Source organism: Lithobates pipiens, unplaced genomic scaffold, assembly GCF_037356315.1.
Source record: "Lithobates pipiens isolate NorthernLeopardFrog02 unplaced genomic scaffold, aLitPip1_a1.2 Scaffold_8, whole genome shotgun sequence".
NCBI classification, from domain to species: domain Eukaryota; kingdom Metazoa; phylum Chordata; class Amphibia; order Anura; family Ranidae; genus Lithobates; species Lithobates pipiens.
The window spans coordinates 502,190,622-502,203,626 of NW_027507903.1; the positions used below are offsets into that span (position 1 = coordinate 502,190,622).

The window sequence follows — 13,005 nt, forward strand, 5'->3', positions numbered from 1 at the left end:
TGCTGCATGTGGTGGAGGAGTTTGGTGCAGCTTCAGGGCTTCAGGTGGGTTGGGAAAAAATCTCTGGCATTCCCCATGAGCCCTTCTATCCCCACTGAATACCTGCAGAGGTCCTGTCTGCAATTAATTTCATCCTTTAAATACCTAGGGATTCAAATACATGGTGATCTCTCCAAATACGAAGAACTCAATATTACTCCTATAGTCAAACAGATGACGGACAGACCTTATACCTGGACATCATTGCCCCTCAATTTAATTGGCTGCATCAAATATCTTCAAAATGATTTTCCTACCAAAATGTGTATATTGTTTTCATGCTGCCCCAGTTTTTCTCCCCAAATTTTTTTTTGCACAAGTGGACATAACCCTTTCTTTCTTTTTCTGAAATGGTTGCCAGCCAAGTATAGCCAAGTCCTCATTGCAGGCGGCTAAGGCCGTGGGAGGCCTGGCATGCCCAAACCTAAGGAATCAATTTGTTGTTTCCCAACTCACCTACGTCAATGTTTGGTTACACTGTGAGCCCCAGACTCACTCCACAGTGCTTTTGTTGGCCTTCTTTGGACCCTCCACCTCTGTCAGGGACGAGCTATATAGGTCAAGGATATCCGGTGGCTCCAGATTTTTTCCGCTGTTGATGTTAGTTTTGTGGCTTGGAGGGAGGGGAGAAAATTCTGACACAGGCCTCTCTGGGTATGTCACCACAGACCCCCTTGTGGAAGAATCCTAATCTCCCTGAGCTCTTTGGTCACCTAAACTCACCCTGGTGGGGTAGATTTGGAGTTACTCGTCTCTCTCATATAGCTGAGGACAATACCTTGGCACCCTTTGACACACTTAGACATAAATATGGCCTTGAAAATAAGTTTGTCTTTAACCACCTCAATACAGGGCACTTACACCCCCTTCCTGCCCAGGCCATTTTTCAGCTTTCAGCACTGTCCTACTTTGAATGACAAGTGCGCGGTCTGTAACCATGTTAAAATGTTATCATTTTCTTGACACAAATAGGGCTTTCTTTTGTTGGTATTTAATCACTCCTGTGTTTTTTATTTTTTTTTCTAAACAAAAAAGAAGACCAAAAATTTGGGGGAAAAAAGGGTTTCTTAGTTTCTGTAAGTAAATTTTGTGAAAAAGTCATTTTTCTTTTTCACTGATGGGCACTGATAAGGTGGCACTGATGGACACTGAAGAGGTGGTATTTATGGGCACTGATGAGGCACTTTTCAGCTGGTGGTCCTGTTTACAATAATGGTGGTCTCTGCAGCAGATTCGCCACAGGGTCACTGTTATCGGCAGTGCGAGAGGGGCCACCCCCCCTTCCTGCCGCTCTCCCATGCCCCACGCCGCTTACCGGAGCCATGCGTCGGAGGCGATTGGGACCTGTCTGTGGCTGGGTATGGAGACAAGTGAGGCTAAGATGGCCCCCACCAGTCTCCATACCATAGCAGGGCGGAAGCAACATCAAAACATAACTTCCGCCCATACATCTTAAAGGCACATTTTTTTGTTGTCATTTTTTTCAAATGACAAATTTTTTTTTTCTTTTATTGCATTTAAGACCCCACATCTCATATTTAAGACGACCTGTCATGCTTTTTTTTTATTACAAGGGATGTTTACGTTCCTTGTAATAGGAATAAAAGTGACCCAAATGTATTTAAAATAAATAAGAAAAAAACATTTTTTTTTAAAGCACCCAGTCCCAACGAGCTCACGCACTGAAGCGAACGCATACGTGAGTAGCACCCGCATATGAAAACGGTAGTCAAATCACACATGTGAGGTATCGCCACGATCGTTAGAGCAAGAGCAATAATTCTAGCCCTAGAGCTTCTCCGTAACTCAAAACATGCAACCTGTAGAATTTTTTAATGTCGCCTATGGAGATTTTTAAGGGTAAATGTTTGACGCCATTCCACGGAAAACTCAGAGACAGCACATTGCCAAACGACATTATTCTCACAAAACTTCTGAAAGAATGTACCTACATCCTGGCACCTATCATAACATACCTGATAAACCAGTAATTTAAAGAAGGAATTGTCCCGACCTCCCTCAAGCAAGACACAATCAAACCCTTCCTAAAGAAGCCTAACCTCGATCCCAAAGACCCAAATGACTGCAGACCTGTCACAAGCCTCAACACCTTCTCCAAAATTATCCAGAAAACAGTAGTACAACAGCTACAACTCCATCTGGACACTCATAAACTCTCAGACCCACTACAATCTGGTTCCCACCCTTCCTAGAGAACCGATCTCAGAAAGTGAAACTAGGAACGTTCACTTCGGAAGCACAAAAAATTACATGCGGAGTCCCTCAAGGATCACCCCTGTCGCCTGTGCTCTTTAACATCTATCTCTGACCACTCCTCAAAATCATCAGCGACCAGGATCTACTTTATCACTCCTATGCGGATGACATCAAACTTTACCTACGAATCACCAGCAAAAAAGACCAATACCAGGCACTGGAAAACTGTCTCCCATTGATCGATGATTGGATGACGGAGAGCTCCCTTAAACTCAACGGATCCAAAACAGAACTCCTCTCCCTCCATGCAAAAATGTCCCCACCACTAACCATCCTCGCACAACCCATCACCCCCAGCACTAAAACCAAAAGCCTCTGAGTCATCTTTGACTCAAACATGACGATAGATGCACAAATAGGAACAGTAGTCAGCAGATCACACTACCTTCTTCGCCTACTGCGTAGACTCATCCCCTTCATCCCGGAAGGAGATACAGCAGCATTAGTTGGAACAATCATCAATTCCCGACTCGACTACGTAAATTCCCTTTACCTAAGACTTCCAAACTACCAAATTTTACGTCTACAAACCGTCCAGAACACAGCAGCCAGACTGGTAACTGGAAACAAACCATGGGAATCAATCAACCCGTCTCTGAGGACCCTCCATTGGCTAGCCTTGAAGGATCGAGTTACATTCAAGACCCTCTGTCTCACTCACAAATGTACACAAACACACCTCTGACAAAATAATCCTCTACCCGTGGACATCCACTCCTAAGAAAACTATCTGGCCTTCAGGAAGAAGCTCAAGACTCATCTCTTCTGAAAACCCAAATGGACAATGGTGGCAAAAGTGCCCTAAAGGTGATTTAGCTTGCATATGTAGCGCTATACAAGTTTTTCATTAATTCATTCATGAGCGGGCGCTCACTTTGACAGCTCATTCCCCACAGTTACAACCTTTGTACCACCTGCCCCCCCCCCCCCCCCCCCATTAGATTGTAGGCTCTGCTGAGCAGGGCCCTCTTAATCCTCTTGTATTATGACTGTATTGTCTCCCTTTTTATAATGTAAAGCGCTGCGTAAACTGTTGGCGCTATATAAATCCTGAATAATAATAATGATCTCTAGCAGCCTCATGTAACATGTCTACAGTCTGTAACTGAATATCTGTTGTGGCATTTCTGCAGTCTCTGACAGCTTTCTGCAGTATTACATTCACTAAACATACTTGTCTTCTTATCTGACTTGCTGCAGCCTCTAATGCACACTATGAGAAGCTTACAGCTTGCAGAGAAATCAGAGTAAACAATTTCAGAACAGGAGAGGATCCTATACAAGGGTGAAAGACTGAAGGTAAGGTTGGAGTTCAGCTTTCCAGTTAGGCACTCAGTTCTGCAACCTGTAACATTTCAACATTGCTTCAACATTGCTTCAAGACAAAGAAGCACAAACATACATGATGAGAGGTTCTCTTACCTTCCCGCAGTGTCTGCACTTCCCTTCTTGCCGCCGTCGATGCACCCAATGATGCCTCACCAGATTCTGCTGGTTAGAACAACAAGAAAAATGTCTGACCTGAGGAAAAACCATTAGAGCTTGGGTCAGGCTTTAATCCAGGGTGGGCACGGACAGCAACACACAGGGGTGGACTAAGGACTGTGGGAGACAAGCCTATATCTGGGTGGTAGATGAACCATACCAGCTTGGGTCCATGAACAGCCAGTCGTTAAAATCAAGAAGAGAGCAACTGCTTTTTATAATCAGGTTTATTTACTGAGCATATTTCTTCTTTTACTGGTAAGATTTTATTTATATTGTTTAAAAAAAAAATTCTAAAAGGAAAAAAATAATTCACAGCTGTATCTGTTTAAAAAATATTAGCAAGGGATTGGTCTCAATATATTTGTCTTTAAATGAAATCCTAATTAAGTCCATTTAATCCTACATGTCTATCTGAAAAAAGGTGACAATGCTGCTTTGCAGCCCTGAGAGCATGTTATAGCTTCAACTTTAGGTGCTCTTTTTTAATATTTTTTTGATAGTTTAAAGTAAACCCGACACAAACTTGGGTAACATGAGCTCATGTTAATTTAAGTTTCTGGTTAATTGGTAGGGTAATATGATCAGGAAGGGGGGGAACCTCCTGAATTGTATATAAGATTGTATTCTTGTTCCAATAAAGGATTCCATGTTCAAGCTGTGTAACTGAGCTAGTCTTGCCTGGTCCTTAGTTACAATATATGGGCTGTAATATCTGATATCTGAAGCTCAAGCTCTGCTGGATTGGATGGAGAGTGTCTGTAAACAGCAATTTTCAAGTCTTGCCACATATTCTTAATTGGACTTAGGTCTGGACTTTGACTGGGCCCTTCTAACACATGTATATGCTTTGATCTAAACCATTCCATTGTAGCTTGGGCTGTATGTACAGGGTCATTGTCCTGCTGGCAGGTGAACCTCCGTACCAGTCTCAAGTCTTTTGCAGACTGCAGGTTTTCTTCTAAGATTGCCCTGTATTTGGCAGCATCCATCTTTCCATCAACTCTTCTTTCCAATCTTCCATAAAGGCCAGATTTGTGGAGTGCACAACTAATAGTTGTCCTGTGGACAGATTCTCCCACCTGAGCTGTGGATTTCTGCAGCCCCTCAAGAGTTACCATGGCCCTTTTTGCTGCTTCTCTGATTAATGCTCTCTTTGCCTGGCCTGTCAGTTTAGGTGGATGGACATGTCTTGGTAGGTTTGCAGCTGTGCCATACTCTTTCCATTTTCGGATGATGGATTGAACAATGCTCCATGAGATGTTCAAAGCTTGGGATACATTTTATAACCTAACCCTGCTTTAAACTTCTCCGTAACTTTATCTCTGACCTGTCTATTGTGTTCCTTGGCCTTCATGAAGCTGTATGTTCACTGGGGTTCTCTAACAAACATCTAAGGGCTTCACAGAACTACTGTATTTATACTGAGATCAAATTACACACAGGTGAACTCTATTTACTAATTAGGTGACTTCTGAAGGCAGTTAGTTAAATTAGATTTTAGTTAGGGGTTCAGAGTAAAGGGGGCCGAATACAAATGCATGCCACACTTTCCAGATTTTTTTTGTAAAAAAATTTGAAAACCATTTATCATTTTCCTTCCACTTCACAATTATGTGCCACTTTGTGTTGGTCTATCACATACAATCTTAATAAAATACAATTATCTTTGTGTTTTCTAGTATGACAAAATGTGGAAAATTTCAAGGGGGGTATGAATACTTTTTCAAGGCACTGTATATAGGAAGGAAACTGTTGTTATATGCAAATCTTGTCTTTTCTTAAGAGTTAATATTATCCCCTCCCAGTTCCTCAGGTTTCCTCCTCCCCTCCTACACTGATGCAAACCCCTCCTCCCACCACCATCACTACTGCAACAATCAGACGTTTTTTTATTAAATTTTTTTAGCATCAATTTTACATGCAGAGACAGCTTCCTATAATGCATGTTGTCAGCTGTAAAACATATTTTCTCCAAATGGAGATTGTGAAATGTTTTTAGGCCAACATCATTACAAGGACTATTGTAATAATGAGAGAATAACGGAAATCCGATTGTGTATGTGACAACACTTGTCTGTCCTGGTCTGAATTCCATTTCAGGCTGCAGCAGTGACATTGAAACGAAAGACTAAATTGTGATTTTTCCGGGGGTCATTGTGCTAATGGCTGTTACTGTTGGTGAGGGACAAAAAAAGGAACTAGAAACATTATATTGGGATTAACATGTATAGATAGCCAGCATATTTGTCAATTTTGAGAGTGGGAAGTTAGCACCTCTATCAGATACTCAGATTGAAGTGCCACAGCACAATTTAGTACAATCGTTTATACACAAATATATTCCAATGTAAAATCAAGTGGAAGACTATCAAATAAAGTCAATGATGCACTTTGGGGGGCTAAATCCTGCCCCCTTCATCATTAATTAAAAATGGGAAGCCTTGTTTGCCATCCTTAACCACTTTACCTCTGGAAGATTTACCCCCCTTCATGAACAGACCATTTTTTTTTGCTATACGGCACTGCATTCCACTACAAAAAAAATGGTGTCACCCACAAATAGACATTTAATCAACACTGGGCTTTTTTATTTTTTGCACTATAAACAAAGAAAAGACTAACAATTTTGTAAAAAACAAAAAACAAATCAAATGTCGTCATAGTGGGGACTGACCTGGGCGGATATTAATCAAAGGAACATCCCAAGGAATCAAAGGTAAAGATCGCTATTGTCAGTCCCAGTGTTCCCAATCTATACAGCCACAGTCATATCATCGTCAAAGGTCTGTGGTCCATAAGGTGTATGAAAAAATTGATTCTATGTATCTTAGCTTTTATATTTTGTAATAAATTCTATATGTAAATACTTTTATGTGTGTGATTTAAACACCGGTGGGCGACCCTAGAACATCCTTTTTTCATTTTTTTTTATTTTTTTGTCTTTTTGGGTTGGTGACCCCTTGATATATAGAGCTGTTTAGCAATTTACTAACGGCCTCCACTGCTGGTTTGACAACCCCACATTATCTATTACTATTAAACTTTCTTGTATAGTCTTCCACCTGATTTTATATTGGAATAAAATTGTTTATGGACTATTAGTTCGTAATGTGACACTCTAATCTCAGATCCATTTATTAGCATAACAAACCAAGGAAACTGTGGGAATCATTTGGAGTGTATACGTTGCAAGCCCAGAATCCAGACACCCGGTATAAACAGCACTGCAACACCACTGGATGGTAATACCAATGGGAGTCCAAGGTTCCGGCACTACCTATCCAGTCTTGCAGGTTTAAACTGCTATTTGCATCCTCACTTGGGAAATTAGACCTCTCTATATCTTTTGGTGACCATGGGCATTGATGGGAAATCCCAAATTTTACAATTCCAGAGCTTGAATTAAAGGGAACTCTTCCAATGTACCTGTTCCAGGTACAACTTAGCCCTTGTACACGCGGTCGGAGAATCCGTCGGAATGTGTCCTATCGGATCGTGTTGTCGGATAATCCGACTGTGTTGGAAACATGTTGGAAATATTTCCAGACCAACTGGTTCGATCGGACATACTCCGATCATGTGTAGAGAATTTTGATCGGACCAAGTGCCACGCATGCTCAGATCAAATTCCTACATCAAAGCTATTGGCTACTAGCCTAAACGTAGTCCCATCGTAACGAAATTACGTCATCACGTTCTGAATGATCGGATTTTTCGACAACTTAGTCCGACCGTGTGTATGCAACAGTTTTGGACGAGATCCGATGGACAAAATCCGACGAATTTGGTTGTCCAAATCTCCGACCGTGTGTACAGGGGCTAAGAGGGTGTTTTTCCTCATGCTGGAGAGATGTTTTTCCTACTTCCTGATCAACAGGATAGGAAGAAAGGGAATTCGCCAAGCTAGACAGAGAAAGCCAAAAAAACTATTCCCTACTTTAAAACGAAAAAAAAAAAAAAAAGTTTTACCATCACATACACATCTGTGAAAACATTTTTTTTTCACTCTCTGCCTGGAGTTCTACTTTAATGACATAAGATATTTAAAGTGGTCGTAAACCCCATGTTCCATGAATATGAAAGACTACCATGTGTACATAGATAGTACCATCATTTATTGGATAGCATCATTTTTACCTTGGTATATCACTCTAATTTTCTACATCTGCCTACAGAAGCTGTCCCTTTCTGCGAGCGTGTCAGCAGGCGGGAGCTCTGGAGGCGGAGGCATTACATCAACTGATGTACCTCCCAGCTCTATACACCCCAACAAATCTATGCACGGTGTGTTTGCACATCACCTGACTACCTCCTCTTCTAAAATGCTGAGGTACAGAACAGCCAATCAAGAGGCAGCAGGGGGAGTTATGGGGAATATCTGTGGATGTGGTGAAGGAGAGGCACTTCTTATGTGCGCGCACGAGCATAATTATATAGACTGTCAATTACAGGAGAGGGGGCGTGGCAACACTTTTTTTTTCTTTGTGACGGATTTTTTACTGAGGGAAACCGAGGAATATAGCAGAAGCATGCCTGCTCCTTTCCCGGTCAGAATGGGGTCAGATTACTTGTCGTGCTTTGTAGATAAAGGTAATGGGCGGATTTATTAAGGGAAAATATACTGTGCACTTTGCAAAATGCACCGGAGTGTTACTTATTTGATAAACTTTTTAATTTAGTTACTCTGTGTTTCGTGGTCAGGACCTCTGATCATTTTGGAGAATGCATCCTTGATTTTTTACATTTATTTTACATTGTTTAAGTGTCTGCATATTATTTAACATTTTCAATAAAGACTATTAGAAAAGAAAAATGCTGTTTTTCATTTTCCTTGCATGTGATTGGTTATTCTTTGCAAAGTGAAAGTGATTCTAAAGGTTCATGTTTTTTTTAAATTACAAACATGTTATGCTGCATACACATGACCAGACTTTTCGGCAGAAAAGGTCTGATGGAATCACTCTGGTCTTTTTTCTTCAAAAATTCAGACGGACCTAGAAATAGAACATGTTTCAAATCTGTCCAACGGAATCAATTTCTATCGGGAAAACGTTCGTCTGTATGCTGGTCCGACGGACCAAATACGACATAAGGGCAGCTATTGGCTACTGGCTATTGAACTTCCTTTTCTAGTCCCGTTGTACGTCATCACGTTCAAAACAAACACACTTTGGTCCGTTCGTGTGTTGGCAAGTACGTTCGGTCAGAAGTCCGTCGGAACTCCATTGGGAAGGCCGTCTGACCTTTTCTGCCGGAAAGTCCAGTTGTGTGTACGTGGCATTATACTTACCTGCTCTGTGCAAGGGTTTTACACAGAGCGGCCCTGGTCCTCCTTTTCTGGGGTGCCCCGGTGGTGCTCCTGGCCCCTCCTCTTCATTGGGTGTGCTCACAAAGAGCTGCTTTCCATGGGCGAACTCGTGCGGGTGCACTCCCGGTCATGCTGCTGCATGCATTGACACAGACAGCAGGACTTGGCACCACCCCTGGCCAATGCCTCCTGCTGCTATCAATCTATCCAAAGAGGACCCGAGACAGTGGCTGGAGCTTCTGGGCTTGTGCTTGTTGCTGGATTGATCGGGTTCAGGTAAGAAAAAGGGGGGGCTCTGGAGGGCAGCTGCAGCACAGAATGTTTTTCACCTCAGTGCATAGAATGCATTGAGGTGAAAAACCTTGAGGATTTACAACTCCTTGAAGCTTTACCACATTTAGTAAGCTCTGAGTAACTGCACTTGCAGAGTGCACAGTCTATTTGCATTTAGTAAATCAACCCCAATGTGTTTCTTGTGATTTAGATTTTTTGGGGGTTTACAACCACTGTAAGGATCAGTCCATTCCATACAGTCCCTGTTGAATATTTTTTACTTCACTTATACTATGGAATATACAGCAAAGGTGGTGAAACTCAAAGGCTAGGATTGGGTGGCGGGGCTACAGCCAGGAAATCTAAGCAAATCAAATTGGTAGTGTCTATCAAGAGGTGAAACACCATTTTCAATGAACAAAAGGACAATAAACAGACGGCTCACACATAAAATATTGTGAATGGGTATCCCAATTTTACTATCCATTTATGTCATTCAAATTAGAGCAACAACAAAGGCTCATAGGTTCTAAAAAGCACTTCTATGAAAAGGTTTTATATAAAAACAATATGTTTTTACGAGTATTAGTCTTTTTTGTTGATGGTATGATTTCCGTAAAGCTTTTTCAAGCTCCAAAAATCTACAGGTAACCATTTTCTTATTCTACTCCTATACCCTATACATAACTTTTACAACATGTTTTGGAAATCAAAATATGTTACTGACATTGAATAGAACTTAAAGGCTCCTTGAATCTCAGATTTTGACTCTTAAACTCCTAGCAGGAGCCCCAAAATGACAATGACTTGATGGCTTCATTTAAATAAATGTTTGGATTTATAGCCATTTCCTTTTTTCATTTTATCCAAGGGGCTTCTGGGCTTAGTGTAAAGTTTCTAACCTTTAGTTTTGTGGTCCTCTCACACACTTACCTCCCTCAGAGCCCGTGAGGTCGCATCACGAAAAGTTGGCTTGCATCTAAAATTAATCTGGAGTTTTTACAAAAAGAGGAAAATTAGGTCATCTATTAAAAGCATACCATTGCAAATGCGTTTTTAATAGCTTTGATATTTTAAAATAGCACTCCTTTCTATTTTTAATTATTTTAATTATTTCAAAAGTAGAATCCTTACCTAACACAATGTATCTTTGTTTTGCATTATTTTGTTATTTAATGTAATGCATGCAAATTTCTGTAAACTATATACTATACTATATATTGCCAGATAAAAAAATTATAGTCAAAACTTTAACTACCAGAATAAAATGCTTGGCCCTGACTTCAACCATTCATTTGACCACAGACCTGGAACAAGTATGCAGCCAGCAACTGCAGAACTGAAATGCATTTTCTTTCTAGCCAGAGGGTCTTCATGATGGCCAGCAACTAGCATTTTCAGGAAATCAGTGGCGTACTAAGTGGGGGGGCGGGGGGCGTGCCGCCCCGGGTGCCACACACTGGGGGGGGGGGGGTCAGGCCAGCGTGGAGTGACATCATCTGTCGGCTCACTGATCCGGGACCCGGCGCAATAATCCCCTTCTCTCTGTGGTCGCATGACTCACGTCGCGCCGTTCTGATCAGTCTCGGGCAGCGGCTGTCACTCACAGCCGAGCAGAGTGAAGCCGCCTCCCCCTCCTGCATGCACAGCACTGTGTAGATATAAAGGAGGAGGGGGAGGCGGCTTCACTCTGCTCGGCTGTGAGTGACAGCCGCTGCCGAGACTGATCAGAACGGCGCGACGTGAGTCACGCGACCACAGAGAGAAGGGGATTATTGCGCCGGGTCCCGGATCACTGAGCCGACAGATGATGTCACTCCACTCGGGTGCTGCTCGTACCTCCCCCCTGCAATGCCGCTGCCTTGGGATCGAGGTACATTATGGGTCCTTAGGGGAGTCTGTGCACTGTAGGGGGGTTCTTTACTGTGGGGGGTCTGTGCACTGTAGGGGGGTTCTTTACTGTGGGGGGTCTGCACTGTGGGGGGTCCTGCACTGTAAGGGGGTCTGCACTGTAGGGGGGTCCTGCACTGTAGAGGGGTCCTGCACTGTAAGGGGGTCCTGCACTGTAAGGGGGTCCTGCACTGTAGGGGGGTCTTGCACTGTAGAAGGGGTCCTGCACTGTAGGGGGGGTCCTGCACTGTAGAAGGGGTCCTGCACTGTAGAAGGGGTCCTGCACTGTAGGGGGGTTTAGCACTGTAGAAGGGGTCCTGCACTGTAGGGGGGGTCCTGCACTGTAGAAGGGGTCCTGCACTGTAGGGGGTCCTGCACTGTAGGGGGGTCCTGCACTGTAGAAGGGGTCCTGCACTGTAGGGGGAGGGTCTGTACTGTAGGGGAAGATTCGGCACTGTAGGGGGGTCTGTACTGTAGGTGAGGATTCTGCACTGTAGGGGAGTCTGTACCATAGGGGGGTCTGCACTGTAGGGTGGAGGGGCCTGTACTGTAGGAGGGTCTGCACTGTAGGGGAGGATTCTGTACTGTAGGGGGTCTACACTGTAGATGGGGGTCTGTATGGTAGGGAAGGGGGTCTGCACTGTAGGGGGTCTGTGTAACATGCAGGAGGTCCAGAGCTGTGAGGGGCTGTGTAATGTAAAGGGGTCCAGAGGTGCAGGCTGCTGTGTAATGTAAAGGGGTCCAGAGGTGCAGGCTGCTGTGTAATGTAAAGAGGTCCTTAGGCGCAAGGTCCTGTGTAATGTAAAGGGGTCCAGAGGTGCAGGGCGCTGTGTAATGTAAAGGGGTCCAGAGGTGCAGGGTGCTGTGTAATTTAAAGGGGTCCAGAGGAGCAGTTGTGGAGAGGGGGTACACAGTAGTGACAAAAAGATATTGAAGGATGCAGAGGTATGCAGGGGACACAGTGGGTGTTTTTACATTTTATGGTGGGGGGGGGGGGGGTTCCAGATATAGGATCCGCCCCGGGTGCCAAATGCTCTAGGTACGCCCCTGCAGGAAATCAATAATTCTACACATATTTTATTCCGCATGGCGGGCTCCCTTTCTCTGTGTTACCTTGCTGCTTCAGTCCTCTGACAGTACCGTGTGCCTAGTCCCTGTGCAAGCTCTGTGTCAGACACTGTTGGAGCTTACATAGGGTTATTGAGTATCCTATCCACTCCTACCTGATATTGTTTGGACCTGGCAATTGGCCACTCATTCTGGGAGCAGCAGCAGACTATAGTGAAGGTGTCAGTGGAGAAGCTTATTGTTAATTAATTTACCTTTTGATCTTGATATCCCATATTTATACAGCAAACAATTAGACCTTGGTAATTGTGCCACCCTTGAGTCCTTACATCTATTCTTCATACATAAAGTGTTACTAAACCCAGAACCTGCGTTCACTATATCTGATCTCCCACAGTACACAGAACATGGAAATGCAATTATTTTAGTAAATATAAACTGCAAAATACCTTTTCTCAGCAGTTTCTCCCCTTTAGCAGTATATAGCAGTCTTGTGACTTTTATCAGTGTCTGCTTAAAACTTGTAGGAGGAGTTTTCATACTGCACTGGCTGTCCTCTCAGGATGCAGGACCCCTGACCCTCTGTCTGGACAGTGCTGATTGGCCCTGTGCTGTTTGCATGCACTCTCCCAAGAAAAAAAAAACTCTCTAGCAATACACAC

General features: G+C 43.3%; 1 protein-coding gene across 14 annotated transcripts in view; it reads right to left on the reverse strand.

The window, feature by feature from the left end:
* The window catches only part of DGKI (diacylglycerol kinase iota), a 542,650-nt gene that overhangs the window by 280,206 nt on the left and 249,439 nt on the right, over positions 1-13,005 (reverse strand). For 9 of the 14 annotated variants that reach the window (XM_077469233.1, XM_077469236.1, XM_077469234.1 and 6 more), the window contains 2 exons: positions 10,319-10,375; positions 3,739-3,837 (listed from right to left, as the gene is read on the reverse strand). In XM_077469233.1, coding sequence (XP_077325359.1) covers positions 3,739-3,837; positions 10,319-10,375 — 156 coding nt within the window. The remainder of the gene's footprint in view (positions 1-3,738; positions 3,838-10,318; positions 10,376-13,005) is intronic. The other 5 variants (XM_077469232.1, XM_077469226.1, XM_077469229.1 and 2 more) reach the window with 2 other exon arrangements.